This window comes from Ahaetulla prasina, chromosome 1 (genome assembly GCF_028640845.1).
Source record: "Ahaetulla prasina isolate Xishuangbanna chromosome 1, ASM2864084v1, whole genome shotgun sequence".
NCBI classification, from domain to species: Eukaryota; Metazoa; Chordata; class Lepidosauria; order Squamata; family Colubridae; genus Ahaetulla; species Ahaetulla prasina.
In genome coordinates, this window is record NC_080539.1 from 167290546 (window position 1) to 167318237 (window position 27692).

Genomic DNA, 27692 nt, shown 5'->3' on the forward strand with positions numbered 1-27692 from the left:
ACCAGCAACAAAGTTACATCAAGTAACTTTGATCAAGTGGTTGGGAACAATTTGGATTTACTGAAGCTATCTCAGGTGGAAACAATTCAAGGACTTGGTCGCTGCGTATGTCAAACACCTTCTTTTCCTGTAAAAATCTGCCCAGCCAACTGTACAGAGAAAACTCATTAAATACTGACCTATTAGGACAGTGATGGCTAACCATTTTGCCATCATGTGCCAGGAGGGGTGACCCCCCCCCCCGGCTTCTGGCACATGATGGCCTGATAGGCGCGTTTTTCTCTCTCACCTGGCTCCAGAGCCTTTCTAGGAGTCGGGGGGGGGGGCGAAAACGGTGGGACTGGAAGTTTGCAAACGGCCTTTTTTCGGCCTCCAGAGGACCTCCGGGGTGGGGTGGGGAAGGTTGTTTTTGCCCCCTCAGACTCTGAGGGAGGCTCTGGAGCCAGGTGAGAGAGAAAAATGGGCCTTCCCCCCCCCAAGGCCCTTTGGAGGCAGGAAACAGCCTGTTTCCCTACTTCTGGTGGGCCCAGAAGGCCGAAAAATCAGATGGCACGCTGGAGCTGAGCTCACATGCCTACTGATATGGCTACGTGTGCCACCTGTGACACGTGTGCCATAGGTTCACCATCACGGTATTAGGCGATACAGTTGGAGGGATTCAAAGATGGGTGTTTTTTCAGGGGATCCTGTCAACTGGAAGAATTTGCCCTCCAAATAAAGGATGACACCCCAGGCCTTTTTCTGCAAGGCCTTCTGCAATTCCAGAACCATTACAGGTTGTCCTTGATTTATGACCACAACTGAGCCCAACATTTCTGTTGCTAAGTAAGAAAGTTGTCAAATGAGTTTTGCCCCATTTCATGACCTTTCTTGCCACAGTTGTTAAGTGAATCACTGTAGTTATTAAGTTAGTGACGTGGTTGTTAAGTGAATCAGCTTCCCCATTGACTTCGCTTGTCAGAAGGTTACAAAAGGTGATCAGATGATTCCGGGATACTGCAACCATCATAAATAGTTTCCAATTGCCAAGTGTCTGAATTTTGATCATGCTGCAACCATCGTAAGTGTGCAAAAATTATTACAAGTCACTTTTTTCAGTGCCATAATAACTTTGAATAGTCATTAAATGAATGGTTATAAGTCAAGATCTGCCTGTATTAGAAGACTTGTATTGTAGTTATAGATTGTTTTATACATATATTGCATTATTATTTTATGATATTACCTAACCATAACCTTCTTAGAGTCCAGTTGGAGTAAGGCAGTGTCTAAATTCCATAAAGAGACAGGTGGCATTCCTGAGGGTTGTTTTAATTGTTTGTATGGTTTCTACCTTGATTGAGTTTCTCAAGAGCTTTACACCCACCCTCCGCAGGGAGGCTGGACCTATTAAATTGGTCCTCCGCTGTCAAGGATCAGAAGGAGCTGGGGGTAATAACTGCAGATCTATTGTGCAGTCCATCTGAGCTCTTAGTCACTGTTTGGAATAGGAGGGTGACTGAGGCTCTGGATAGGATTGCACCCATGTGACCTCTCCTCACCCGTAGACCTCTCTGTGCCCTGTGGTATACAGAGGAACTGAGAGGGATGAAACGCATTAGGACAGAGGTCCCCAACTTTTCAGACCTCAGGGACCACTCAATTCATAATTTTAAATCCCGTGGACCACTACTATGATCTGCTTAATGACCAGCTGGGTGGGTGTGGCTAGATAGTCATATAACTGGGTGGCCATGATCAACTTGAGGTCACTCACATCGAGGGGCACCTCACCGGCCTCTACTCGTCCCTCCCCTCCTACCCACTCCTCCCCTGCCTTCCCTGGGCTCCTTAGGGCCCCAACAGGAAGCAGTTGTTGGAGCTAAGCAGCCACCATGAGAAAGAGTTGGCAAAACAGCTGGCTCAGTTCAAATTGGATCTGACCGAGAAGGAGGCTCAACAGAAGCACCTCGCTGAGGACTAAGAGCATAGGCTTTCCAAGCAGAGGGAAGACCCGCAGGAGTGCAAGGCCAGCTTCAGTGGGCTGAGATGGTCAGCCAGTTCCAGGCCATGATGCACTCCCACTAGAACAAGGCCCTCCGGCTCTTCGCTACCAGCAGCACTTCCCTCCAGCCTTCGCCCAAAGCCCCACACCAGGAGGCTGAAGCAGACCCCAACCCACACAAAAAGACCCTGAAGAGGGAGACTCTCTGCAGCAACACAAGAGTTCATTGCATGTATCCAGTCCAGGGGCCATAATTTGAGGACCCCTGATTTAGTGCAATATAAAAAATGCAAATAATTTTTCTGGGAACCACCAAAATTTTCTCGCAGACCACCAGTGGTCCACGGACCACCAGTTGGTGACTGCTGCATTAGGAGACATCTAGAGCACTGCTGGTGGAAGACAAGGCATGAATTCGATCAAACACTGGTAAGAGCTGCTATTAAGGCCTACCTTGTGGCAATTTGTGTGGTGAAATGTAAATACTTCTCCACACTAATTGCGTCTGCAGCCCAGTGACCCTCTTTAAGGTGAGATGCCTTCTCCTGCGGAAGGAGGAGATTGAGGTCCACCTGAAGGGGCGCACTGAGGAATTTGTGGATTTTCTGGAAAACAAAATCGCTTGACTTCATTCCCAGTTAGATGCTGGCAGGGTTGCTGGTCTGGTAAAAGACCCTGAGGCAAGTTCTTGCTCTGTTATCTGGGAAGAGTTTGATCCTGTTGCTCCTGAGGAAGTGGAACGGATCCTGGGAGTATGTGCACAAGCACCTGTGTTTTAGACCCATGACCCTCCTGGCTTGTGAAAGCTTCCTAGGAGGTGACAGGCGAATGGACTCTGGTGGTGATTAATGCTTCCCTACAGGAGGGGGCAGTGCCCCAGCACTTTAAGTAGGCTGTGGTCCGCCCTCTTAAGAAGCCATCGCTGGACTCTACCCAGTTGGATAATTTCCAACCTGTCTCCAATCTTCCTTTTTTGGGGAAGGTTGTTGAGAAGGTGGTTGCGTGGGAACTCCAGAGATTTCTGGATGAAACGGATTATCTTGACCCCTACCAGTCAGGATTCAGGCCTGGATTTGGGACAGAAACGGCATTGGTCGCACTTTTGGATGATCTCTGGCAGGAGAGGGATGGGGTAGCGCATCCATCCTTGCTCTACTTGACCTCTCGGCAGCTTTTGATACCATTGATCATGTTATTCTCCTGGAGTGGCTTCGGGGGTTGGGAGTGGGAGGCCTTGTGCTATCCTGGTTCACTTCCTTTCTCTGTGGCTGCTCTTAGTCAGTGTTGATAGGAGGGGAGAGATCCAGCCCTCGCCCACTGCTTTGCAGGGTTTCGCAGGGCTCAGTACTCTCTCTGCTCCTGTTCAACATTTATATGAAGCCGCTGGGTGAGATCATCGGTCCCCATGGACTAGGTGTCACCAATATGCTGATGATACTCAGCTGTATGTCTTGGCCCGTGGTAAGTTAAGTGATGCTGTGTCCTCCCTCTCGCAATGCCTGGAGGCTGTTAGGGGCTGGATGGGGAACAATGGAGAGAACTGAACCCTAGCAAGAGCAAGTGGTCTTGGATAGAGTGGCACTACCCCAAACAGACCCTGTCAGTAATCTGGGGGTTCTCCTGGACTCACGATTCCTGCTCAAAAAGCAGGTGGCGATTGTGGCCAGGAGTCCTTTGCGCAACTGTGGGTTGTGCATCAGTTATGCCCTTTCCTGGACCAACAATCTCCTGGACCCTACTCGCAGTCACTCATTCCCTAGTCACTTCCCATCTTGCAATGTGCTCTACATACACCCCCTCCCATTTTGTAAATATTTAAGTATATTTTTTCATGTGACAACACTGAAGAAATGACACTTGGCTACAATGTGAAGTAGTGAGTATACAGCTTGTATAACAGTGTAAATGTGCTGTCCCCTCAAAGTAACACAACACACACAGCCATTAACGTCTAAACTGCTGCGGTAGTTGCATTGGCTACCAATTTGCTTCCGGGTGGAATTCAAGGAGGGAATATACCATCACATCCTTCAAGGGTAGTAGAATCCACCCCCTTGTTCAAAGAGGATAGTAGCACAGGATGAGCCTAACTGTAGGCAGGTGGACTTAGGGAAAGCTCCACTGTTTCTGGCTCCAGATCCCATTAGATGTGTTGTTGCTCCTGCCAGCTATGTTAGTCAGCAAACCACCGGAAAGCATTTGCATTTGCATGGTGCCATGCGCTTCCATCAGCTGTCCTGTATGGCAGGTATAAAAGGATACCATTCAGGGAAAGACTATCCCTGCAGCTCAGGAGAGGTGGAGACTGTGGGTCACATGCTCCTTAAATGTTCCTTTTATACGGAGATTAGGAAAAAACATATTCTGCCAGTAACTGCTAGGTATCCTGGCCGTTCCGACACTGCCTATCTTCATTAAGGGTGAACAGTCCATAACTACAGCACAGGTGGCCAGATTCTGGCAGCAGCACTGGGGATTTGTTGCAAATACATGTCTTCTCCACCATAGTGATGTTATATAACAATTGTGGCTAACCCTTTGCACTGCTTAGTCATTTCCCTTTTAGCATTGAACCTACAATGCGCCAGACAGTTTAGGGACTGCAACGATCGTATAGTCAGACCATGTATAATTGACCATGTATAATTTTTACTTGTTATTTATTATTTCATACTAGAATTCTTAAGTGTATATATACTGAGTGCTTTTATTTGTTCAGGTCTAAGACTATAATAATAAATTGTATTGTATTGTACAGGTGAAACTCAAAAAATTAGAATATTGTGCAAAAGTTCATTTATTTCAATAATGCAACTTAAAATGTGAAACTAATATGAAATAGACTCATTACATGCAAAGCGAGATAGTTCACGCCTTGATTTGTCATAATTTTGATGATTATGGCTTACAGCTCATGAAAATCCCAAATTCACAATCTCAGAAAATTAGAATATTGTGAAAAGGTTCAATATTCTAGGCTCAAGGTGTCCCACTCTAATCAGCTAATTAAGCCATAACACCTGCAAATTATTCCTGAGCATTTAAATGGTCTCCCAGTCTGGTTCAGTAGGAATCACAATCATGGGAAAGACTGCTGACCTGACAGTTGTGCAGAAAACCATCATTGACACCCTCCATAAGGAGGAAAAGCCTCAAAAGGTAATTGCAAAAGAAGTTGGATGTTCCCAAACTGCTGTATCTAAGCACATTAATAGAAAGTTATTTGGAAGGGAAAAGTGTGGAAGAAAAAGATGCACAAGCAGCAGGGATGACTGCAGCCTAGAGAGGATTGTCAGGAAAAGGCCATTCAAAAGTGTTGGGGACTTTCACAAGGAGTGGACTGAGGCTGAAGTCAGTGCATCAAGAGCCACCACACACAGACGGATCCTGGACATGGGCTTCAAATGTCGTATTCCTCTTGTCAAGTCTCTCCTGAACAACAAACAACATCAGAAGCGTCTTACCTGGGCTAAAGAAAAAAAGAACTGGTCTGTTGCTCAGTGGTCCAAAGTCCTCTTTTCTGCTGAGAGCAACTTTTGCATCTCATTTGGAAACCAAGAACCCAGAGTCTCGAGGAAGAATGGAGAGGCACACACTGCAAGATGCTTGAAATCCAGTGTGAAGTTTCCACAGTCTGTGTTGATTTGGGGAGCCATGTCATCTGCTGGTGTTGGTCCACTGTGCTTCATTAAGTCCAGGGTCAACACAGCCATCTACCAGGAGATTTTGGAGCACTTCATGCTTCCTTCCACAGATGAGCTTTATGGGGATGCTGACTTCATTTTCCAGCAGGACTTGGCACCTGCCCACACTGCCAAAAGTACCAAAACCTGGTTCAATGCCCATGGGATTACTGTGCTTGATTGGCCAGCAAACTTGCCTGACCTGAACCCCAGAGAATCTATGGGGCATTGCCAAGAGAAAGATGAGAGACATGAGACCGAACAATGCAGAAGAGTTGAATGCCGCTATTGAAGCATCCTGGTCTTCCATAACACCTCAGCAGTGCCACAGGTTAATAGCATCCATGCCACACCGCATTGAGGCAGTAATTGATGCAAAAGGGGCCCAAACCAAGTACTGATTACATATGCATGCTTATACTTTTCAGAGGTCTGATATTGTTCTATGTACAATCCTTGTTTTATTGATTTCATGTAATATTCTAATTTTCTGAGATTGTGAATTTGGGGTTTTCAAAATTATGACAAATCAAGGGGTGAACTATCTCGCTTTGCATGTAATAAGTCTATCTCATATATTAGTTTCACCTTTTAAGTTGCATTACTGAAATAAATGAACTTTTGCACGTATTCTAATTTTTTGAGTTTCAGCTGTATTGAGCCTGACTGTATAACATCTCTCAGACAGCTTTCACAAGCCAGGAGGATTCAGGTGTGCACCAGTTGTGCCCATTCATGAATCAAGAGGCCTTCCTCACAATTTCTGACTTGGGTCTTTCAGGTTACCATTAAGCTGGATTCCAAAACCAATGGCAAGCGGGTGAATTTAAACTGTAGCTCCCAAAGTTTTTGTGCTTTTTAATGAAATGTCAGAAAAGTGCCTCTAAGACTAATTTTACACAAAATAGGGAGGACACAGTTGAATGGGTAAGTCACACGTGGTTGTTTTATTGTAAAATTTGGTGCCCCAGGAGCCATCTACTGCAAAATAAACAGAATTGACTTTCATTTGCAATTCAAAAAAGGTGACTGAAATTTTGCTTCAAGAGCAACTTTAGGGAAGTAAAAAAAAATGGGACAAAATAATTTTCTTATGTTCTGTCATCTGGAAGGACTTATAACAGCCTTTCAAACCAGTCCAGGTATTTTTTACTAGAAGTATCATCTCATCTTCCCTTAGGGAACAAACTGTTTTTGCTGACATTCTAATGTTTTAGAGGACTAAATATGGAGATGTGGGTAGTGGGAATAACAGACCTCTTTGTTTCTGAAATGAGTATGTATTTGGATTGTTTCCATCAATAGTTTAAGGTAAAGCAATTTACAGGGCTTTTCTTTTTAAACATGGGCAACTGCTCTGCAGATTTTTGAAGTTATCACAGTAACCTTATTAATTGGCAACAGTGAAAAATGTTAACATGTCCAAACTTTTTTTTTTGGTAGCGTTGAACAAGGAGATACTATTCCAAGAGCTTTCAAACCTAAAATGGAAAAAAAATGGAAAAAACCACAATCCTTGCATTATAATTCTGGATAAAATTACTGCCTGTTCTCCGCCACTGCAGCAGCCCATTAAAATGGGAAAAAAGCTGTGAACATACTCAAGAACTCGAAAGGTTTGGAAGGGAGATCTGCTAAGGACCTATAGATGTGAGCAAGTTCTTCACTTTCTACCTTTAGAAGGTTGAGACCCAAGATGGAATATCATTTCATTAAAAAGCATAAAATGATAGCATATTGCTCTAAAACAACAGCATGTGATACCCGAATATCCTTTTATCATGTTAATAAAGGCAAAATTTGTTAGGACAGGATCAGCTGCACTGAATTTCATGAACGAAGCAGGAAAGCTTCCTCATGGCTTTTGAGCACTTAAGAATACAGCGACACAGAAATGTCTAGAGCATGCTCCTGTTTCTGTATAAGCGTTACTTGATGAAAGTAATACCTACACAACAATCAGAATAGCTAGAGAAGTTACATTCTCATAGGCAAATAAAATGAAACATTTAAAAAAATAAAGTAGGGATTTCAAGTTACTGCTTTGGTTTCATTTCACACAGCTAAATTCTGCACAACAAATTTATTTCTTGAAACACATATTGTTTTAATATGTATTTAGAATGCTTTGCCTCCCTATTTCATTTTTATTCTCCTTCCGGTGGGCATTCAGTAGCTACTTGCTACAATGTTTTTCAAAAATGACCAACATATCTGCATCTCACAAATTCTATTTGACAAGTATGCTTAAGGGCTAGAGAATCATTTGAACTTTCATCTCTCATAGAGGACAAATTTTTAAATTTTTCATAAAATGAGAAAAGCTATATACTATTTTAAATACTTTATTAATCTTCCCCAGAAAATTATTGAGGCCTTAAAAAATAGTATCTATGGTATTATCTAAAACCAGTGATGCACCCATTCTCACAGAAAACATGCTATTTTACAAAATAACATAACAAAATGTTGAACTGTTATGGAAAGCACATGTAAATTAAAACTGATCAAGATGGATTACAGGGAGAATCTCTGTATTAGTACCCTCATGTCCAAATAGAAAATGCAACATTAATAAAAAGACTGAAACAAGATGAAGCTCTTTATATATGTTCACATTTTCTTATTAATATCAACCAATATAAATTGTATAGTGCAAGGCAACCTGCTTTAGAAAGTTTTTAAATTACCAGATCCAAATAGCGCGAATCTCTTAGAGCAGCTATCATCTAGAACAGGGGTGTCAAACTTGCGCCATCACGGCGGTATTACGTGATGTCTCGGGACTTTTCCCTCCTTTGTTAAACTGGGCATGGGCAGCACGTGGCACATCCAGCCTGTAGACCACGAGTTTGACAGCCCTGACCTAGAACAATAGCAAAGTAGGGTGTAAAAAGCAGGTGCCATAAGCAGATGAAGTTAAAATATATGTTCCTACAAAAGAACGTATGACATAATTAATTTAAATTAATTCTGACTGAGTAGTAAGACTTAATGATTCCAGTTGCAATTATTAGATAAACTCATAATATATCCAAACTATTAATAAAAGACAGACTGAATGTAGGTATAAAACATGCTTTTATTTCTAAAGTAGGATAGTGCCCAGACCTTAAGACCATGTTGTCTGTTGAGGATAAACACAAATACAAAGCTTTAGAAAAATGAACTACTTTATCCAAACAACTGGGTTGTACAGACTTCCATTTATGTAATAATTCATACTTAGTGATACATGCCTGCATTTATTTGATCTATAATATCAATTAGCTTTGTACAGCAGTGACAAGGTTCATATCATACAAGTTGATTGGCCATTGCAAGAAAAAATAAATATATTTATAGTTCAATTTTTATGATGTATTTAACACTTCAATACAAAGGTAAAGAAACTTCATTTCAACTATCTGAAGTTTATAGAGAGGTCTGAGCTCAAAGACATGCAAACAAATATGTGACAAATACTCTTATCATAATTTTGAGTAAGTTATACACAGTACATTAGCTAGAGGTTAAAGACTATGACCCTATTACATTCTGAAAAATCAATTAAACTGTGTTTTAAAACAACAACACTATCACATTTATTGGGCTAGGAATACAGAAATGATAAAATCTTCATTTTACTAGATCCACCTAGAGGCTTGTGGTTTTTCAGCAAAGATGCAAGCATTTTACTCAGCCCTTACTACCCTTGCACCATGTAGCACCACAAGGGCGCAAAGACTGCTGCATACATCTACAATATCACACTTAGACCCCATTGGTTTTTGGATTGTGCATTTAATATTTAAGTACAATGATAATTTTTTCAACCCAGAATCAAACACTAGCAATTTAATTTATATTGATTTACAACGTTCAGATCACCCATAAACTTTAGATACAAAAACAGTGAAGAAGGGATGCTATTCACCCTTGGGTTGCTAAAGAGATCATACTATTTACCATTGTGTCTGGCAGTATAAACAGAAAAAAATAATAGCCCAAAGGAAATTGGTGGATGAGAGGATAGAATCTAAAGATTGCAATGTGATGGCACACATTTGTATAGTTGCATGCATCAGTGTAAATGCATGCACTTGAGGTATTTTTTCCACTTGAAAAAATACTATACAGTACATTATTATTTATTATGACTGATCTTGAATCACTTAAAATAATGATATTTGGCTGCTTGGATCTTAGCTACATAGATAACTATTGCATTTCTGATTCTTCAGAAATTAGGTGCATATGTTACAATACCATAGATTCTATCTTAAACTGCTTAAAATGTATGAGATCCATAGAACTAGAATTATTCAGGCATTTTAGCAAAATTTGATAATCTACAATAACATTTAATGTTCTACAGTGGACCATGAGTTATTGCTTCATTTAGATGCAAGATGAGAAGAGTCTGTTACCATATTCAGCGAAATTAATGTGTTTCATGTGAAACAGCATTTTTTTTCTCTGTGAGTCCATTAGAAACCAGTTGTACTTTCTGCCATTCTTGCTCTTATCAGACTGCTACTGCAGTTACACAGAGCAAAATTAAAGTGGCTAACAGTGGGACACACACAGCTTTTAAGCTCTGGTAACTCCTTCTTCAGTCTTTCAAGCTGCTCTGTCTGGAATATATTTGGCTGCTCAGGCATCCAATCATAAATCCTAAAACAGACATACAAAGAAAAGAATTAAAATCTACTATCAATCTGTAACAAAGCTGTATTGGAAGCCACATAAACGTTTAATGCCAACATTTAAAAACTACTGAAAATTGAATAATCACTTAAAATGGGTTATATGTACAGCTTATATCCTAGCATGTTCGTGATTGTTTCCAAAATAAGCATTCGGTGTCTAATATGCTACTAAGTGGAAATCTGGAGGTAACAATGCTAATATAGATGCCAGAAATGTTACTGGTAGTTAGGCATTACTGGGTTATAAATTGAGCCAAATTTCAGACTACATGCATGAACTCAGCATAATTCCACTACTTGTTACTCACATGCCATGTTATTCATTTGTATAGATATTGGAGTAGACACTCCAGAGTGCCTACTCAGTGCCCAGGACTGGGATTATGTTGCCAAAACAAAGCAATAAAATGGCCAGCATTTGGCAAGATCTCTAGTTCAGTTACCAAATACGGGTTGAAATAGATAAGGAAATCTGATTTTGCTCATTTCCATAATTATCCCCACCCTCACCCCCAGATAGATCAACACTGTGTGGCAGAAATTAGGGAGACTGGAGTTATTTCAAGAGTGGAAACAGATGTAGTTTATGTTCTTGTCTCATTCATATCCCTAAAAACTCAGCAAAACACCAAAACACATGCAAAAAATAATAATATCCAGCCCAATCCTTTTTTGATGTGACTACTCTTCCAGAATTGTCACCCCAAGTTCTTCAGGAAGGAAGTTCCCCCTCACTCTATAGTTCATTTGCTAAAGAAAGCATAGTATAAACTTTGTTTTCAAATCACAAGCATGCCATACAAAAGGAATTGAAAAGAAACGGATCCCAGAATTATTTTAGAAAAGCATTCTGGGAATTAAATACAAACCTGACATATCACGTGGAAGTTGAGGATCTTGTTAAAACTCTAGAGGAAGAGGAATCCATGTGTCAAGGGCTAATTAGTTGCTTGCCTATTACAGATCCTGAGCTAGCATGCTCAACAATTTTAATGTTCTAAAGTGGGGTAGAAAATCTGTTCTACAAATGACTCTGGTTTATCTCTGATGATTGGCAGTTAGAGTGGAAGAGAGTCCAAAAGTATCTATGGCCGTATGTTTCCCATCCCTGCTTCAGATTCTTGTTGATGGTTTATAAGTATAATATTTTTGTCTGTTCTCTCAAAACTAAGAATCATCCTCAGGGCTCTAATTTCAGAAATATTACAACTATAATATATTCAAACCGATCAGCTATTCCAGGCGGCGGGGATCGCTGCCGCCATTCGTCACTGCTGCCTGTCACTGCTGTCACACCAACCCCCTCCCCCCAGGTATTGCAAACCACTGTGGTCCTGTCTGTAACTCAATATTTGCTCCATAAGATGCACAGACATTTCCACCCACATTTGGGGGAAGGGGAGTGCAAAAATATGGTAAGTTTGCTAATTATTGACTGGATTGTACTCTCAAGCAGAATTACTCACATTTGGAATATTAACTAATACTGAAGAAGTTGGTGACTTACATACTGTATTTATCTTACACCAATGGATAGGAACATCATTGCTGGATAGTGATACTCAACAAGATGGTTCAGTTTTGTCTTCCAAATCTGAGCACTATTTTACTCTATCTTTTTGTGTGCCTTTGCATCAGTGTTAATAACTCTTGGCAACTGCTTCAGATTATTCCCTGCAGTTTTCTTGGCAAGATTTTTTGAAGTGATTTTTCACTGTTTCCTTCCTAGGGCTGAGAAAGAATGATTGGCCCAAGGTCACCAAGATGTACCTAAGATGGGATTAGAATCACAGGCCCCAATTCTAGGCTGGTACCTTAGCCACTATACCAACTGACTCTCTTATTTAAGCCTGTTTTGAGTTTTATCTAATGCAGCATGGAATTCAATTGGGGACTTTTTGAAAACTGTAGTACTAAAGTCAACAATCAAAACCTGGTTTCATTCAATCAAGTCCTTTACAATATTCTCTACCTTAAGATGTCAACTTCCCTACACAATGCCTAGAGTTGACCCAGTTGATAGATGTTATGGCAGCATAATAAGTTTCCTAAATAGCTTTCCAGTTGTCAACTGTCTTTAAGGAGATAACTAACCACTACATTTGGACAAGCACTTAATGATTGGTCAACTAGAGACTGATGGTTAGTTTTCTATCCTCACAGGTAAAGTATGTTAAAATTTAAAGTCTTGAGTATTTAACAGCTGAACAGCAATATGAAGGAGAAAGGGCAGGGATGCAGATGTTGTGGTATCCAGATTGGCTGACAGATGAATTATTCCCTAGAATGATTAATTCATTCCAGACCAGTTAAGGATGATAACTAAGGCCCATTGTTTCCACTACCTTCCAAAGTTTGCAAGGCATTACAGTCTTCTTGCCCACAATCTTCCCAATGCCTATTCTACAATGCCCCACTGTTTATTTTGTAGAACTAAATATGTTCCTTCTAAATAAGGATCAAAGAATTAGCACAAAGAAAAACACACCAACAACCGCACCTGAAATCTGATAAATAGAATTGTTTTGTCTCTGTACTGTTCTTCAGAGAGAATAGAAACACCCTTAAATAAAACCAGCACAGTAACAGAATTGTAATGAATATCTTCAGTATTATTATCTTGATCTCAAATAGAGAAAATCCTGCTAAAAAACCAGAAACTAGAAAGCTGAAGGCCAACTAGATTTTTTGGATATAACCAGATTTCCCAGAATCTGTGAGCCAAGTGGGATATTTTCTCTGAAACTGACTACATCCATAATATCCTGTTAAGTTTAGTACACATCTTTTGCCAAATGCCAGCCTTGTTCTTCTTGCAAGCAGTGTAGACACCCCCACACAGTGGCTATTCACAACATTACATTACATTAGCATGATAAAGGTTCAAATTTGGGGTTGGGTCAGCAAATGAAAAATTTGAAATTTGTTGCAATCAGAGACAGCTGTTCTACTTTTTCAAATACTTCACCAACATAATAAAGCCAAGTAATTGTTAATTTATTATCAATGGATTTCAGTGCATCCTCCTCAGAGAATTTAAAGATGTGCATGAAATGGAAAGTTGCCAAACAGTTCTGAGTGGGCTGCAGTTTTGCAGAATCAACACCTAAGCCATTCTGGTTGTTCTGAAGTACAACCAGGATAAAGCTGTTACACTTTGCTCCCCTCTTCTTTTTCACGGGCTGCGAATTGGTCCACTCACCAATTGTCCTAGTGCCTTATCTTTCTTTTTGCCAAAATTAAGGAAAAGCTCATGGACACTTTCTCACTTTCTTCATTCCACTCAAAACTCTTTGGCTCAGAACCATCTGGATCAAATACATGTTTCAGTACAGAAATGGATTGCCTGAAATGAACTGTTCAATGCATGGAATGATTTGTGCATACAGTGCTTTGCATGGTACAGGATGTATTGGAAAGGGAATCAGGACAAAATACTTACCCAAATTTACATTCTAGTAATTTCTATGACCTGATCTGGATTTAGATTCCTATATAGATATGCAAATATAAAAAATCCCTTGTGTAGAGCTTGACTCCTGGTGACTACATGAACACATCCATGTAATTTACTGACCAAAATGCAGAAATAATTTCAGCAATATTTGTTTGACTTCCCAGTATAATCTATTGCTTTGGGACTTCATGATAATCCCCCGTCCAAGTACAAATCAGCTTTAATACTACTTAGCTTTTTTTTTTTCTAGATTAGTCATAGTTGCTAGGAGTTAGTCCTATGTAAATGGACATTTGGAAATAAATATTTTAGATCTGCTGCTTTCTAAATCATTTGATACAACATTGAAAAGAACTATAAATTCTGCCTAGGCAAATGTTTCATTTAATTACCGGCCCGATGCAGATAAAATGCAGACTATCTGCCGCACAACGTTTGGTGATGAGAAGTACATGTATATTTATCCGTTCTTCCTTCCTCCTTTTACACAGGTATCCCTGAAGCAAGTATAATTGTTACAATATGCCACTCACACCATGGCAAAGCTGGTTGCTCATTTGCATACAGTTAAAATTGCATACAGTATTTTGTATTATGTTTATCATTCCTATTAGTGATTTTATATTAAGAGCATTTGGTTTCAAAACTGAAAGTGTAGAAGACATGGCTGCAACACATGATGATGATGATGATGTCTTATTAAACATGTGTGCTGCCCAACACTCAACAATAACAATAATTTATTAAATTTGCATGCTGCCATATTCACCATGATCAAAGAAAGAAATTATAATAAAATCATTAAAAAAAAAAGGTAAAGGATGGCAAGTGCAATGAAGTTAGGTGTCTCCCGCACTGAAGGCCTGGATAAAGAGCCATAGTAGATATAAGCATGGAGGGTAATTTTGATCACCTAAGTTTGATTAGCAATCACCTGGCCTAAGAAATGCAGTTGATCAACTTAATTCTTAAATAAGAACAGAAATACTGAAATAAATTTGTTTCTGTTTATAGTCTGTTCAGTCATAATAGGGCCCAGCTCAAAAATGCAAAGAGCTTAAATGTTCACTATAATTTACAAGTGATAGTTAGGATGTTGTAATACCTATCATACACCAGACCATGAACTCCGTATTCCCTCAGCTTCTTTCTGTTCTCTGGATCATTTGCTTCATCTCCCCAGCAAAAGACAACTAAGCCTTTAGATATGGCATGGTCAATATATGATGGAGTTTTCAGCAACTCTTCAGTATGTGCATTAATACCCTGGAAAAGAAATAGAATGCCTAGATCAATTTGAATGCATCAGAAATGTTACACGTGATGTTTATAAAGATACTGTGCAGTCATTATAGTACCCTTCTAATATTTAGTTTGCTGCAAAAAAAAAAATACAGTTAGCAGTCTATGCAGCACTTCAGAATACACAAACATATTCATCTGCATTTAACCCCCTGAGGTAGTTATGGGAGTGGCTGCTTTAAAGTGCAGCAGAAAGGGACTAGGTTTACATTTCAAAATACTTTCTGGAGATCAAAACTGTGGTGCTGTCCAGGCAATGGACAGAAAAAAACCCAAACAGTTGCCATGAAATTGTCTTATTGTTTTATGACTTACCAGCAAATTTTCAAAGAGTGCAAAACTTGTAGCAATCGCTGTTGTGCGGCATCTGAGATCCATGAGTTCTGGGTAAGTATCACATTTCCCTTGAGTTAGAAACAATATGGGATACTTATTTTGCTTATGTCTGACCCTAGAACGTTAAAATAAGATTAAAAATGTATTATCTTCTGTGTGGTTCTAATATCACAACTATATTCTTTCTTAATTTAGAAAATTTAAAACAGTATCACTTATGTACATAGAAATGACTATGGAGTATCTTACAAGGTATAAGAAAATTAGAGTGAAGTTATGACCATCATCTTAGTAAAGCCAGCTGCCCAAAGATAATGGGGAATGTACTCCAGCAATTGTTGAAGGGCCATAAAATCCTCACTTGCTATTCCTAAAGCATATGAAATATTCTGAATCCCTCTTTTAAAGTAAAATGTATTACCAAAATCCAGCAAAGTTATATATTTCCTACATATATAACTTTGCTGGATTTTGTTACCTTTGACAGGAGTTTCCTTTGAATTGAAATATTCAGTTTCAAATACCTCTAGTCTATTATAACCTTTTTATTTGGGCTCTTAAAAATATCGATTTCATTGTTTAAAAATATTTAGGTAACATTTCCCATATGTATAACTTTGCTTGATTTTGGTAATACTTTTTACTTTAAAAGAGGGATTCAAAATATTTCATATTCTTTAGGAATAGAAACTGGGGATTTTGTGGCCCATCAACAATTGCTGGACTACATTCTCCATTATCTTTGGGTAGGCTGGCTACTAATTTGGGATACTCACTGCTGCAATAGATATCTTTATTCCCTGGCTTAGAAATTTCAAGCATAGTAACATGAAGATTGCTCGCCCATGTCTGTTTCTATTAGCATTTGGGTGGGTGGGGGGAACGTGAGTCTTCTAGTTATACGGTATTTTAAATTCTAAGATAAAACTACTTCACTGAAATGGCCCTTAAAAATATTTCCATTAAACTCACATTGTGCATATATCTGCATCAAATGAAGAAAATATAACCCTCCTTCCTCCAGCTTTGAGCAGAACAGTCTTCAAAATTATATCTAGATAGACGTTCATGTCAAAGTAAGTTGAAAGGTTGCCATCCCACACACCATCCTAAAAAAAAATAAAAGTCACAGAGGTTATTGAAGTTTAATGGAAAGACACTGATTTAGATCATGTTTAGACAACATGTCTTGACATATAATTTGGCTCCAAATCACTGAAGTTAGTAGAGCAAAACCTCAATTTAATGGAACGCCAATTAATGGACTTCAGCAACAAGAGACTAAATTTGCATTCAGACTTCACCCCTGAAATATCAGAGGTCAGTTTTTTTCAAAGTTTGTTCAGACAATTGATGTTATTTATGAGGTTTAGGCAATGACAAAACATTAATATCACTTGCATCAATTTATGTCATTTGTTGATGTAAATATCATGTATACTAATGCAAATGATATAAAAACATAAATAAAGGCAATATGAACTAAATTTCGATCAGTTTAAACATTGTGTAGTATGGAATTAAATAGCAATTCTGAATTTTTACCTGGATCATGTACAGATTTCATATCTCCATGTTTTACTCAAGTCATAGTCTTTCATCTTAAAAAAATTTCCTCACACCAAAAGCTCTAGTATATATATGTCTGCATCAATCTATTGTGCTATACATTGTAGTAACAGACAACCATTGCAAATGTCTTAATCCCTTCCAACACCAGTTTTATAATATAACTACTGGCTTAAAGGAAGTAGATAAAACTTAAGGTTTATGTAAACACTGTATAGTAAAGCACTGATTCTTACCTTTTGCTGGCAGATCCATTTGATTTCTATATTAAATCCAACTTCTTCAGGAATCAATTCTAGTACCTAGATAAATTCAGCAATATAAGCACTACTGATCAGGCCAAGTATAAAACACTGATTTACAAACCTGCATTCAATAGGTTTTGGCTGTTATGGACAAAATCTGAACTTGTAAATGCTATGTAATTTATATATATTCATGTAAACTATCATTTTGCATACACAATTTCTAAATTTGGCATTACATAATTCATCAGTAAAACTGTATTAATGTTATGGTCCATCATCAGCCTACGGAGCTGGCAACGGAGTCAGACAGCGATGAGGCTGAGGTAGGGCCAGGGCCATCGGGAAATGAGGTGCGGACTCCAGAGCCTCCAGAGACTGATAGTAGTGAGGCAGAGGAACAGGAGGAGCCTGTTCCTAATGCACGCATGAGAAGAGCTGCCAGAAGGCAAGAGCAGCTCAAGCAAGGAGGATGACTCTGGAGTAGGGCCAAGAGATGACTGGCCCCTCCCATAAGGCTTAAGACAGACCAGCACCAGTGTTTCAGCTTTACTGGAAAACAATGTTATAGCTGCGTCTTTTGCTTCGTATATGTCTTTGTTTTTGTGGCTTCTGGATGTTTGCTAGGAAGGGCCTTAGACAGTTTGTCTAATTGGACTAAGGTTTGTGAGATAACTGAGGAATTTGTGTTGGGAAGCATTTGTTTTACTTCGAGTTGAACGATGCTGGGAATGAAGTAATTCCCAGCTGTTCGAATAAAGTTTGTTTTTCCACGGACTAAGTTTATTACTACCTATTTGAGCCTGGGTCACAACAATTAACTTGCCTGCATTTAGAAGTGATTTTTTTAAATTTAAAATACCTTTTAGAATGTATAAGAGTTGTTTTTGAAGACTTCCAAATAACTACAAATAGCAGCTTGAAAATCAATTATTCTATTACATTTTAATGAATGCCACATAGAAAATCTACCATCGCATAAAAGTAGGGGCAACCAACGAAAGGAAATTTTAACCCTTATCTAAACTGAATCCTCTAAAGCAGGGGTAGTCAACCTTTTTATACCTACCACCCACTTTTGTATCTCTGTTAGTAGAAAAATTTTCTAACCGCCCACCGGTTCCACAGTAATGCGCCATGTATCGTCATCTGCGCATGCCTTTCGTGCATCGTGGATTGGGTTTAAGGGAGCGCCGGCTGTCAGCTCTGCTTGTCTGTTACAGCTGGGTGATGTGGGAGGAGATGCGCGAGCTATTCTGGGACGAGGTTCTTTTGTTTGCAGTCGCACTATAGCGTCATTTAGTTTCACTTAGGTAATGTGAACTAAACTTATGCATGGGCGATATAAACAGTATATTTTCAGAAATGTAAATTGTCATGGGGAATTTTATGAAAACCTAATGAAAATGTTTTTAAATAATGCTATGAATTTTTTTTTAAAGTGAATTAAATTAAAAAAAAGGAAAGTGCTTCAGTATCGGACAAAACCCCTATTGTCCACCATGAAAGCTGGAATGCCCACTAGTGGGCGGTAGGGACCTGGTTGACTACCACTGCTCTAAAGTCTGTGCTCTGAAGTTTAATGCTACATTGCAAAATTTGACTTTTAAAAGATATAAATTTTATTAGGTTCACTTCATCAATGAATGCACTGTTTGTTATATTAACTTCCTAGCTTTTCATTAACTTAATCAGCTTTCATAAAAACATTATTTTTTACTTATAGATTTTTTTTAAATGTGCACACAGTTAACTGACCTAATTTAAATGATCAGTTTCTTGAATCTGCTTTTTATAAGTTTAGTACACTGGAGTTTTCTCTACACCTATGTTTTATTTATGGAATTCTTGATCCAGGACACCTCTTTGACATTATCGGAAAGAATTTCCATTGGTTTGGAAGATTAGCATTTTGTAATAGCCACCTTAATGTCTATCTGGTATTTTTATCTGTTACCTAGCCTTGATTTAATTTCTTTGATTATATGTAATTTTAAAAATTAAGTTTGATACATATATTTTGGTTATTCTTGCCTTGAGTATATTCACATTACATGTATATCAAATTAACAAAATAAATGCTAACAGAGTTCCATGAGGCAGAGACACTGAAATCATTGTCTATAACAGTGATTCCCAAAGTGTGAGCCGCGGCTCCCCAGGGAGCCGCGCTATCGTCATGGGGGCGCCGCGGAATATCTGCACCCGCTGGGTCTGGCGCTGATGCGCCATTTCTGGTGCGTCTGGTGCGCATGCGCAGTTGCAGGTCGGATTTCCGGGGGAGCCGCGGGCGAAAAAGATTGGGAACCTCTGGTCTATAAGCTGTCTTTAGCCACAAGCATTAGAAGCATAAAAGTTCAGCTCTGATTATGCAACAGATTTAAAAATACTTACAAAGCAACAAAAACAATTAAAATTATTTACATCATCTTGCTCACTATCTGTAATAGAACCAAATATTATTTTTAGTATTTTTTAAAATCATGGGATTATTCTCTTAGGTTTTAATACCTCTAGTATTCTAATTCAGAGCTTATACTAAAATGTACTAAAATGACTAGATGGTAGCTTACTGATTGTAAAGAAGGGAATGGCTGCATCTCAGAAGGTACATTTTCATCTTCTTTAAGTGACTCTGTAGAGAAGAAATATAAAATGAAAGAAAAAAATTAAATAAAGGGCACCTAATTTCAACCGTTAATGAAATTACCAATGATGCATAGTCTGAGGTAGAGATGTCCAATTTTTTTCACCTTGGAGGTAACAATTCACACGCGTAACCTGATAATGGATCAGAAACCTTTCAATGAGACCATGATGTCAATGGAAGGGACACAACTGAAAAACTAGGAGCTATTTTTGGATTTGAGGATTAAGGGTGAAAGGAGACTGTGTACTCTCATCCTCACTTTTATATCACTCTTTTTAAACATGTAAATCGCACCATCAACATTCTGACATTCTGCCAGGTACTTTCAGGGCCAAGGTATCAGGGTGCTTCAGTTGGTCGACAGAGTACCCTTCCATTTATAAAGGCCAGCAATTTATCTTGTTCCAAGGCAGAGCTGTAATAACATAAATGTAATATGTAATGGCTAATTTAATGATAACAGCACATCTAAATTGTCTCCCATTAATCTTCTTCCTTGACTTTTGTGAATGATAAAAACATTTCATACATCAATAAGCATCTGTTATAAAATCCATCTTAAATGCCTCGTAAAATAGGAGGGAGTTAGACTAAAACAGAGGTCCTCAACCCCGGGTCCATGGACCGGCACCGGTCCACAGCATGCTAGAAATTGGGCCATACAAACAAGTGAAGCCCCATCCGCGGGAATTAGGCAGCACATGAAGCCACACCCCCTCCAGTCTGTGGAAAAGCCTCTCTCCACAGAACCAGTCTCTGATGCCCAAAAGGTTGGGGGCCACTGGACTAAAAAACATATATGCAGTAATTGGCCTTCTTCAATATCTCAATACAGAATTATGAAAATGTATCCGGTATATTGCTCAGTTTAACCAGGAACCAATTCCAAAGGGATAGTTTACTAATTCGATTAAAGAACTGCTGTTTGTTTTTCTATTTTTTGGTGGCTTATTGCTTTATTAAAAAATAGGATAGTGAATCACTAAAAACCGGTGGAGAGTTCTCATAAATAGGAAATCTATTTTGAATATTAACAGTGCTATATTATAAAATCTACTCCCACCTAAACACACTACAAACTATTGAAATTAACCAGCAAAGTCATTAATAAATTCATAAATATGCACTGTGGAAACATGACCAAGAGTTTAGACTTCTACATACCTTGACTATCTTTAGATTTCAAAGCAGTCACATGTGTCAACTACAAATTGAATGAATAAATATTTTAGAAACCTTTGTTTATCAAAAGTCGCAAAACTTTTCAAGCATATTCATTTTCTGAGCAGTATCTGTAAAATTTTGTCCTAAAAATAAAGACGTAAACTGTCTACCTGATAATAAAAACCTTGTTGCTATGTGACTTTTACAGGGCACAGCATCACGAATAGTCTTATAAATGTCAATGTCACGAATGTATTTATAAAATTTCTATGCTGCCAAGTCTTTACAACTACAATGGCTTACAACAGAATATTCAAATATCAAATATTAAAGGCTCTAATGCTTGGAAAGGTGGAAAGAAAAAGAAGACAACAACCAGGAATAAAGTGGTTGGCACACTATTGGAAGACCTGAAGAGGTTATGAACAGCGCATAATGGAGAAAATCTATGTGGTCTCTAAGAGCTGATGCTGACTTGGTTGAAAGCACATAATCAATCAAACATTTATAATATTTAATAATGAGAAACAGACATCCAAATAGCAACAATCACAAATATTCCTCAAAACCAAGTCTTCAAAGCCTTCAGAAGACAATCAGTGAGGGAGACAGCCTAATTTTTAGAAGGAGTTTGTTCCATAATGCAGGCACCATGATAGAAAAGCCATCCAGATCCTGCAGGCAGGAGTTAAACAGCATTTCTAGCAAGATCTGAGATGGCAATATTAAAATGTGTACGAGCAGTATATTAATAATTTTGCACCCCAATAATCCTCCAAGCAGCTTCACGAAGATACGAAATACAAAATGTAAGAGAACATTTGGGGTACCTCACAAAGGAGAGATCACTGAGCCAATTTTGTATCTCCCACTGACTGGAACTGCCCACTAAGACAGGAACAAATGGTTCCCCTAAGCATAGGTAACCCAGATAAATAACACTGTTACTTGGTATATTTTTTGAGACACGGTTAATGAATCAGGCAATACAATACTGTACCTTTAATAACTTCAGCTGGGGAAATGTAAGCTCTTTAACTGCAATCTCAAATAATTCCAATGGTTCAGTTTCCTTTTTCTTTATAGAAAGAGTGAAAAAATACAGGTAGGTTATAAAGTCACTGAACGTTAGAAATTCTTCTAAGGCTATCTGCTAGGAAGTAGATCTGGTAGTTAAGGTACCAGGTTAGAAACCAGGAAAATGTGAATTCTAGCACTTCCCCCCTTAGGGATAAAAGCCAGCTGGGCAATTTTGGGCAAGACATTCTCTTAGCCCAACCCAGTTTACAAGGGTTGCTATGGGAAAAATAAGAGGAAGAATGAGATATTTATTATTTATTTATTTATTTTATTTAATTTTTAAACCGCCCTTCTCCCGAAGGACTCAGGGCGGTGTACAGGCAAAAATAAGAACAACACAATATACAAATTAAAATACCATTTAAAAACTTATTAAATTAGCCTGAAATTAAAATTTTCCATACTAAAAACCCCATTTAAAATTAATAAAATTTCCCTTAAAACTAATATGTTCATTGCCTTGACTTATTTATAAAGTAATATAGGTAAGATAAAAAAACAACCCTAATACATAAATTTAATAGGACTTACTCCCAGATGAACATATGCAGATTGTGTTGTAGAGTCAATGTAAGTATTTTTGTAGTAATTATTTATACAAATTTGTATTAATCTATAATAGTTTTATATTAATTAAAAAGCAAATAAAAAACTGAAGCTAATAAGTAAAGTAACAATCAGGATAATATTAAAGATTCCCTTATTAGGAATTTCAAGGTATTTAGACTATAGGTAAAGGTAAAGGTTCCGCTCGCACATACATGCTAGTCGTTGCCGACTCTAGGGGGTGGTGCTCATCTCCGTTTCAAAGCCAAAGAGCCAGTGATGTCCGAAGACGTCTCCGTGGTCATGTGGCTGGCATGACTCAATGCCAAAGGCGCACGGAACGCTGTTACCTTCCCACCAAAGGTGGTCCCTATTTTTTCTACTTGCATTTTTACGTGCTTTCGAAACTGCTAGGTTGGCAGCTGGGACAAGTAATGGGAGCTCACCCTGTTACACAGCAGTACTAAGGATTTGAACCGCCAAGCTGCCAACCTTTCGATCGACAAGCTCAATGTATAGACAACATAAAAAGAACAAGAAAAGACAGCATACTCTCCTGAAAGACAGTGCTTTCTAGAAAACCACATATTTTTTTCCAAATTTCCCATTCGAGGCATGTTACTCTAATAAATATCCCTGTGATTCATTTGGATAAATAGCTGCTTTAAACTTAATAATTTAATCTTGAGTATCAAGAGAAGGAAATAAATAGGTAAAATACAGTATTCTGAAACAGAAACCATTAATTGAATTGTATTGCTATCAACAACATTAGCTTCTTGAATTAAAACCATGTAATGGACACTCAAAACATTAACTATGTTCATGTACAATGAACATACCTTTTTCATTGCAATGCAGCAAGTAAGATCATGATATATAATTGGGACTTGATCTCGGGAAAGGTGTACATCAAATTCCACAAAGGCTGCTCCCTAAGTAAAAAGGGTGAGGGGGAGAAAGGCGGAGGGAGATAAGCAATGTAGAATTTAGAAGCTGAGTAGAAAAAACATGCACATAAAGGAGTTCTCTCCCATTCATTCCAAGCCTGTTAAAATATTTTCATGTCATCTTTCTCCGATGGAGTCTGATGGCTCAATATATACTTTGAGAGAAATCCCAGGAGTTGCACTCCTAGAAGCAGGGCCCAGCACACAAAAATAAATTTTATTTTCATTAAAAAGCATTTAATTAACTAAATCACTTAACATCTATTTATTATCTCATGAAATTAAAATTTTCCTCCATCTTTCCTATTGAAATTTACAATACAAAAATAGCTTATTGAGATTCTGTGGGGAAACATTTTAGGTACCTTCAGGTTGCAAGAACAAAAAATTCAAGCAATGTTCAGTATTATACCCCTTCATAGAATTCATCAATGATCCCTTATCCCATTACTACGCATTAAAATTCCCTTAGGCATTAGGTACATAATTTGGGCAATAATTGTAAAATAATTCCTTGACTTTGAATTGGAGCCACAGAGCTTCCTTTACAGATTCAAAGCGGTCTTCAATTTAGAATGAGTGGGGAGATCTCTTCGAATAGATGGGCATGAATGCATGAAGAAGAAATATATGAAAATTTAAGATCTAGAATAATTTGTACATTCATTCTTTCCCCACAATTTCATCTGCATGTATTCTAAAAAGTAACAAGCTTTTTAAAGTTTTCAATCACAAAACAACTAAAAAAACTGGTGCAAATGGAGTCAATTTCTTTCAGTGGGAATATCAGTTACTATAAACTGACTATGTAAATATGGTTTTCCAGAGGAAATGAACATATTATCAAGGACACAACAGATATTTGTTTGACAACTGTTTTTTTCTTATGATACTATTGCTGCTTCCCCAAATGTGCTATGAAATAATTTCTGATATTTAATATTGTTCTCGATTTTGTTCCATCACGCTTACCTCGAGCTATATAGTTAATATATTTTAAAGATAAAGGTTTTCCCTATCCAGTCATGTCCAACTATAGATGATGATGATCACCTCTGTTTCTTAGCCAAGAAAGCCAGCATTGTCCAAAGAGACTTCTGTGGTCATGTGGCTAGATAACATTGTTACATTTCTACCGTAGTACCAATTTATCTACTCGCATTTGCATGTTTTCAAGCTGCTATGTTGGCAGCAGCTGGGCAAGTAAGAAGAGCACCTTGTCATGCGGCGCTTGGGTCTTGAACACAGATTTTCAGCTGACAAGCTCAATGCCATTAACCACTGAGCCATTGCTTCCTGTTATATTTTATATATTGCATCAACTGACAATTTGCTAGCATAAGATATTTTTTAAGTAAACAATCAATACTGACAGGAAGGCCTGGAGGAATGTTGTCCATGGGGTCGCGATGGGTCGGACACGACTTCACAACTAACAACAAATAACAACAACTGACATTTTAAAAAGAATGATATAATTTCAGAGTCTTTTCAAAGTTTTTGTCCTTTACACTTTTTGCAGTCCTTCTTCTGCCTTTTGGGTGGAGGGCTCGTGTCATACAGCTAGAATTTTGAGGTAGTTATTAGGTTGTAAAGTAATTGACAACTATCTCCCACTGTGAAAATTCACAAGACAGTAATTATTTTACAAGGATAATATTTGGGAATATCACTAAAGCCTATTAAAGAGATTAATACGTTAAAATCTCAAGTACAGCAACATAAAATTTTCATAGAAAATGTGACAATTAAAATATGTAAGGCTAAACGAGGATACTGCTTTCCACCCAATCTTTTATCTTTTATAGGTGCTGTATAATTAAACTGCAGAAATATCCCACTGTCAATTTCTTTTGCTTTTTAGAGAGGGGAGACAATAGTTCTAAGGAATGAAAAGGAAGATCGAAAACTGATGTTTATAAAAAACTAATGTATTAATTCATGTGTGCTATAATTGGAACCCAAGATAATTGGTGACTTTCAACAGCACATTTGGAGAACAGAAGGGGGAATGGCTCTCTCTCTCTTATATTGAGGGCTTATCAGTGGCAGAAAAACATTAGTTGGATTTCAGCCAGTTTTTTTCAAGCATGGATCATTTATTTACTTGCAAACAGATATTTCTAAATGTTAGTATGCAAAAATAAATCTATTTTTTAAAAAGTAGTATACATACATGTTTAGCAGCATTCTTTAAAGAAGCAATGGTATTTTCTCGAATTTTAGCAAGTCTGAAAAGACCCACATATAAAGGAAATCAGTGCAAATACAATAAAACAGATATGATCTACAATATGTAAAGATACATCTTAAGTCATGTTTTCCTGTTAATAGAAATAATATAAAATCTTATGCTACAGAATTTTCTGTTTTTAAAAAAAAATATGAAAATCAAAAATATTACTGTAATTCAAAAGTCATACACAGAGTTGATGATACTGCCACTAAAATATTTTATTACTATAAAATAAACATTACTTACTCCAAAGCTTTTAATTTATGAACTTAGTTGAGGAGTAAATATTTGGGCCCAGTACTTTAGAATGTGTTGAATTGAAGTTCTAGCTTTTGCCTCTAATTTGACTTTTCCCCTTCAGACAAATGAGGGGAACAAGGAATTTTATTTCATGCAGATTGTACAGGATTGAAGAATCCACTGTCCCTACCTTTCATACAGAAAGCTTCAATGTATGAATTTATAATTATAATTCAATCAGATGATCTTACTTAGTTGTAGTTGTAGAGTTCCCAGCGCCCCTATGGCCAACATCCAGTCCTGTTCTTGGTTTCCAGTATTTGGCATATGAAGCTTCCATATCACAGGAAAACCCATTAATTGGCTTAATAATTATATAGTCCACTATGGAAAGAGAGTAAATAGCATTGTTTTTCTGATTCTTCATTTTTAACAATTAAAGTATATTTCATTTAAGTCCACTGGAAAGCGACCAAGCTTTCCAAACCTAAACAAGAAAGGTTCACTTATACTGATATCAATAACCATTAAATAGATCCTTGTTACTTTCATTGCATACCATGTTTGTTTTCATAATAATAATAATAATAATAATAATAATAATAATAATAATAATAATAATAATAATAATAATAATAATAATAATAATAATAATAATAATAATAATAATAATTTAATTTGTATACCGCCGTTCTCCCGAAGGACTCAGGGCGGTGCACAGCCAGGATAAAATACAAAAAAGAACAACACATACAATACTAAGAACAACCCTTAAAAAACTTATTCAATTGGCCAAATTTAAAATACAATAACACCCTATAAAATTTACAAAAATTTAAAACCCATAAAATCAAGTTAAAATTTTAAAAATTCAAGCCAATCCAGCAAGGTGGAATAAATAGGTTTTAAGTTCGCGGCGAAAGGTCCTAAGGTCAGATAGTTGTCGAAGTCCGGGGGGAAGTTCGTTCCACAGGGTAGGAGCCCCCACAGAGAAGGCCCTCCCCCTGGGGGCTGCCAGTCGACATTGCTTGGCTGACGGCACCCTAAGGAGTCCCTCTCTGTGAGAACGCACCGATCGCTGGGAGATAGAAGATGGCAGTAGACGGTCCCGTAGGTATCCTGGTCCTAAGCCATGGAGCACTTTAAAAGGTAGTAACCAATACCTTGAAGCGCACCCGGAAGACAACAGGCAGCCAGTGCAGTCTGCGCAGGATGGGTGTTACATGGGAGCTCCGAACTGCTCCCTCAATAACCCGCGCAGCCGCATTCTGGACTCACTGGAGTCTCCGGGTGCTCTTCAAGGGGAGCCCCCTGTAGAGAGCATTGCAATAGTCCAAGCGAGAGGTAACGAGAGCGTGAGTGACTGTGCATAGGGCATCCCGGTCCAGGAAGGGGCGCAACTGGCGGATCAGGCAAACCTGATAAAAAGCTCTCCTGGAGACGGCCGTTAAATGGTCTTCAAAGGACAACCGCCCATCCAGGAGCAGGCCCAAGTTGCGCATCCTTTCCATCGGGGCCAATGTCTCGCCCCCAACGACAGCCGCATCTGCAGCTGACTG

General features: G+C 38.2%; 1 protein-coding gene across 7 annotated transcripts in view; it reads right to left on the minus strand.

The window, feature by feature from the left end:
- Positions 1 to 8729: 8729 nt before the first annotated feature.
- GPCPD1 (glycerophosphocholine phosphodiesterase 1) overlaps positions 8730 to 27692 on the minus strand; it is a 55296-nt gene continuing 36333 nt past the window's right edge. For 4 of the 7 annotated variants that reach the window (XM_058180927.1, XM_058180943.1, XM_058180954.1 and 1 more), the window contains 11 exons: positions 26385 to 26517; positions 25834 to 25888; positions 23550 to 23642; positions 22082 to 22159; positions 21082 to 21121; positions 19841 to 19902; positions 17259 to 17324; positions 16426 to 16562; positions 15433 to 15568; positions 14921 to 15081; positions 8730 to 10323 (listed from right to left, as the gene is read on the minus strand). In XM_058180927.1, the coding sequence (XP_058036910.1) occupies positions 10137 to 10323; positions 14921 to 15081; positions 15433 to 15568; positions 16426 to 16562; positions 17259 to 17324; positions 19841 to 19902; positions 21082 to 21121; positions 22082 to 22159; positions 23550 to 23642; positions 25834 to 25888; positions 26385 to 26517 (1148 nt within the window). In that variant the 3' untranslated portion in view covers positions 8730 to 10136. Of the gene's footprint in view, positions 10324 to 11227; positions 11267 to 14207; positions 14313 to 14920; positions 15082 to 15432; positions 15569 to 16425; positions 16563 to 17258; positions 17325 to 19840; positions 19903 to 21081; positions 21122 to 22081; positions 22160 to 23549; positions 23643 to 25833; positions 25889 to 26384; positions 26518 to 27692 lie in introns of all 7 variants that reach the window. The other 3 variants (XR_009154903.1, XM_058180972.1, XR_009154904.1) reach the window with 3 other exon arrangements.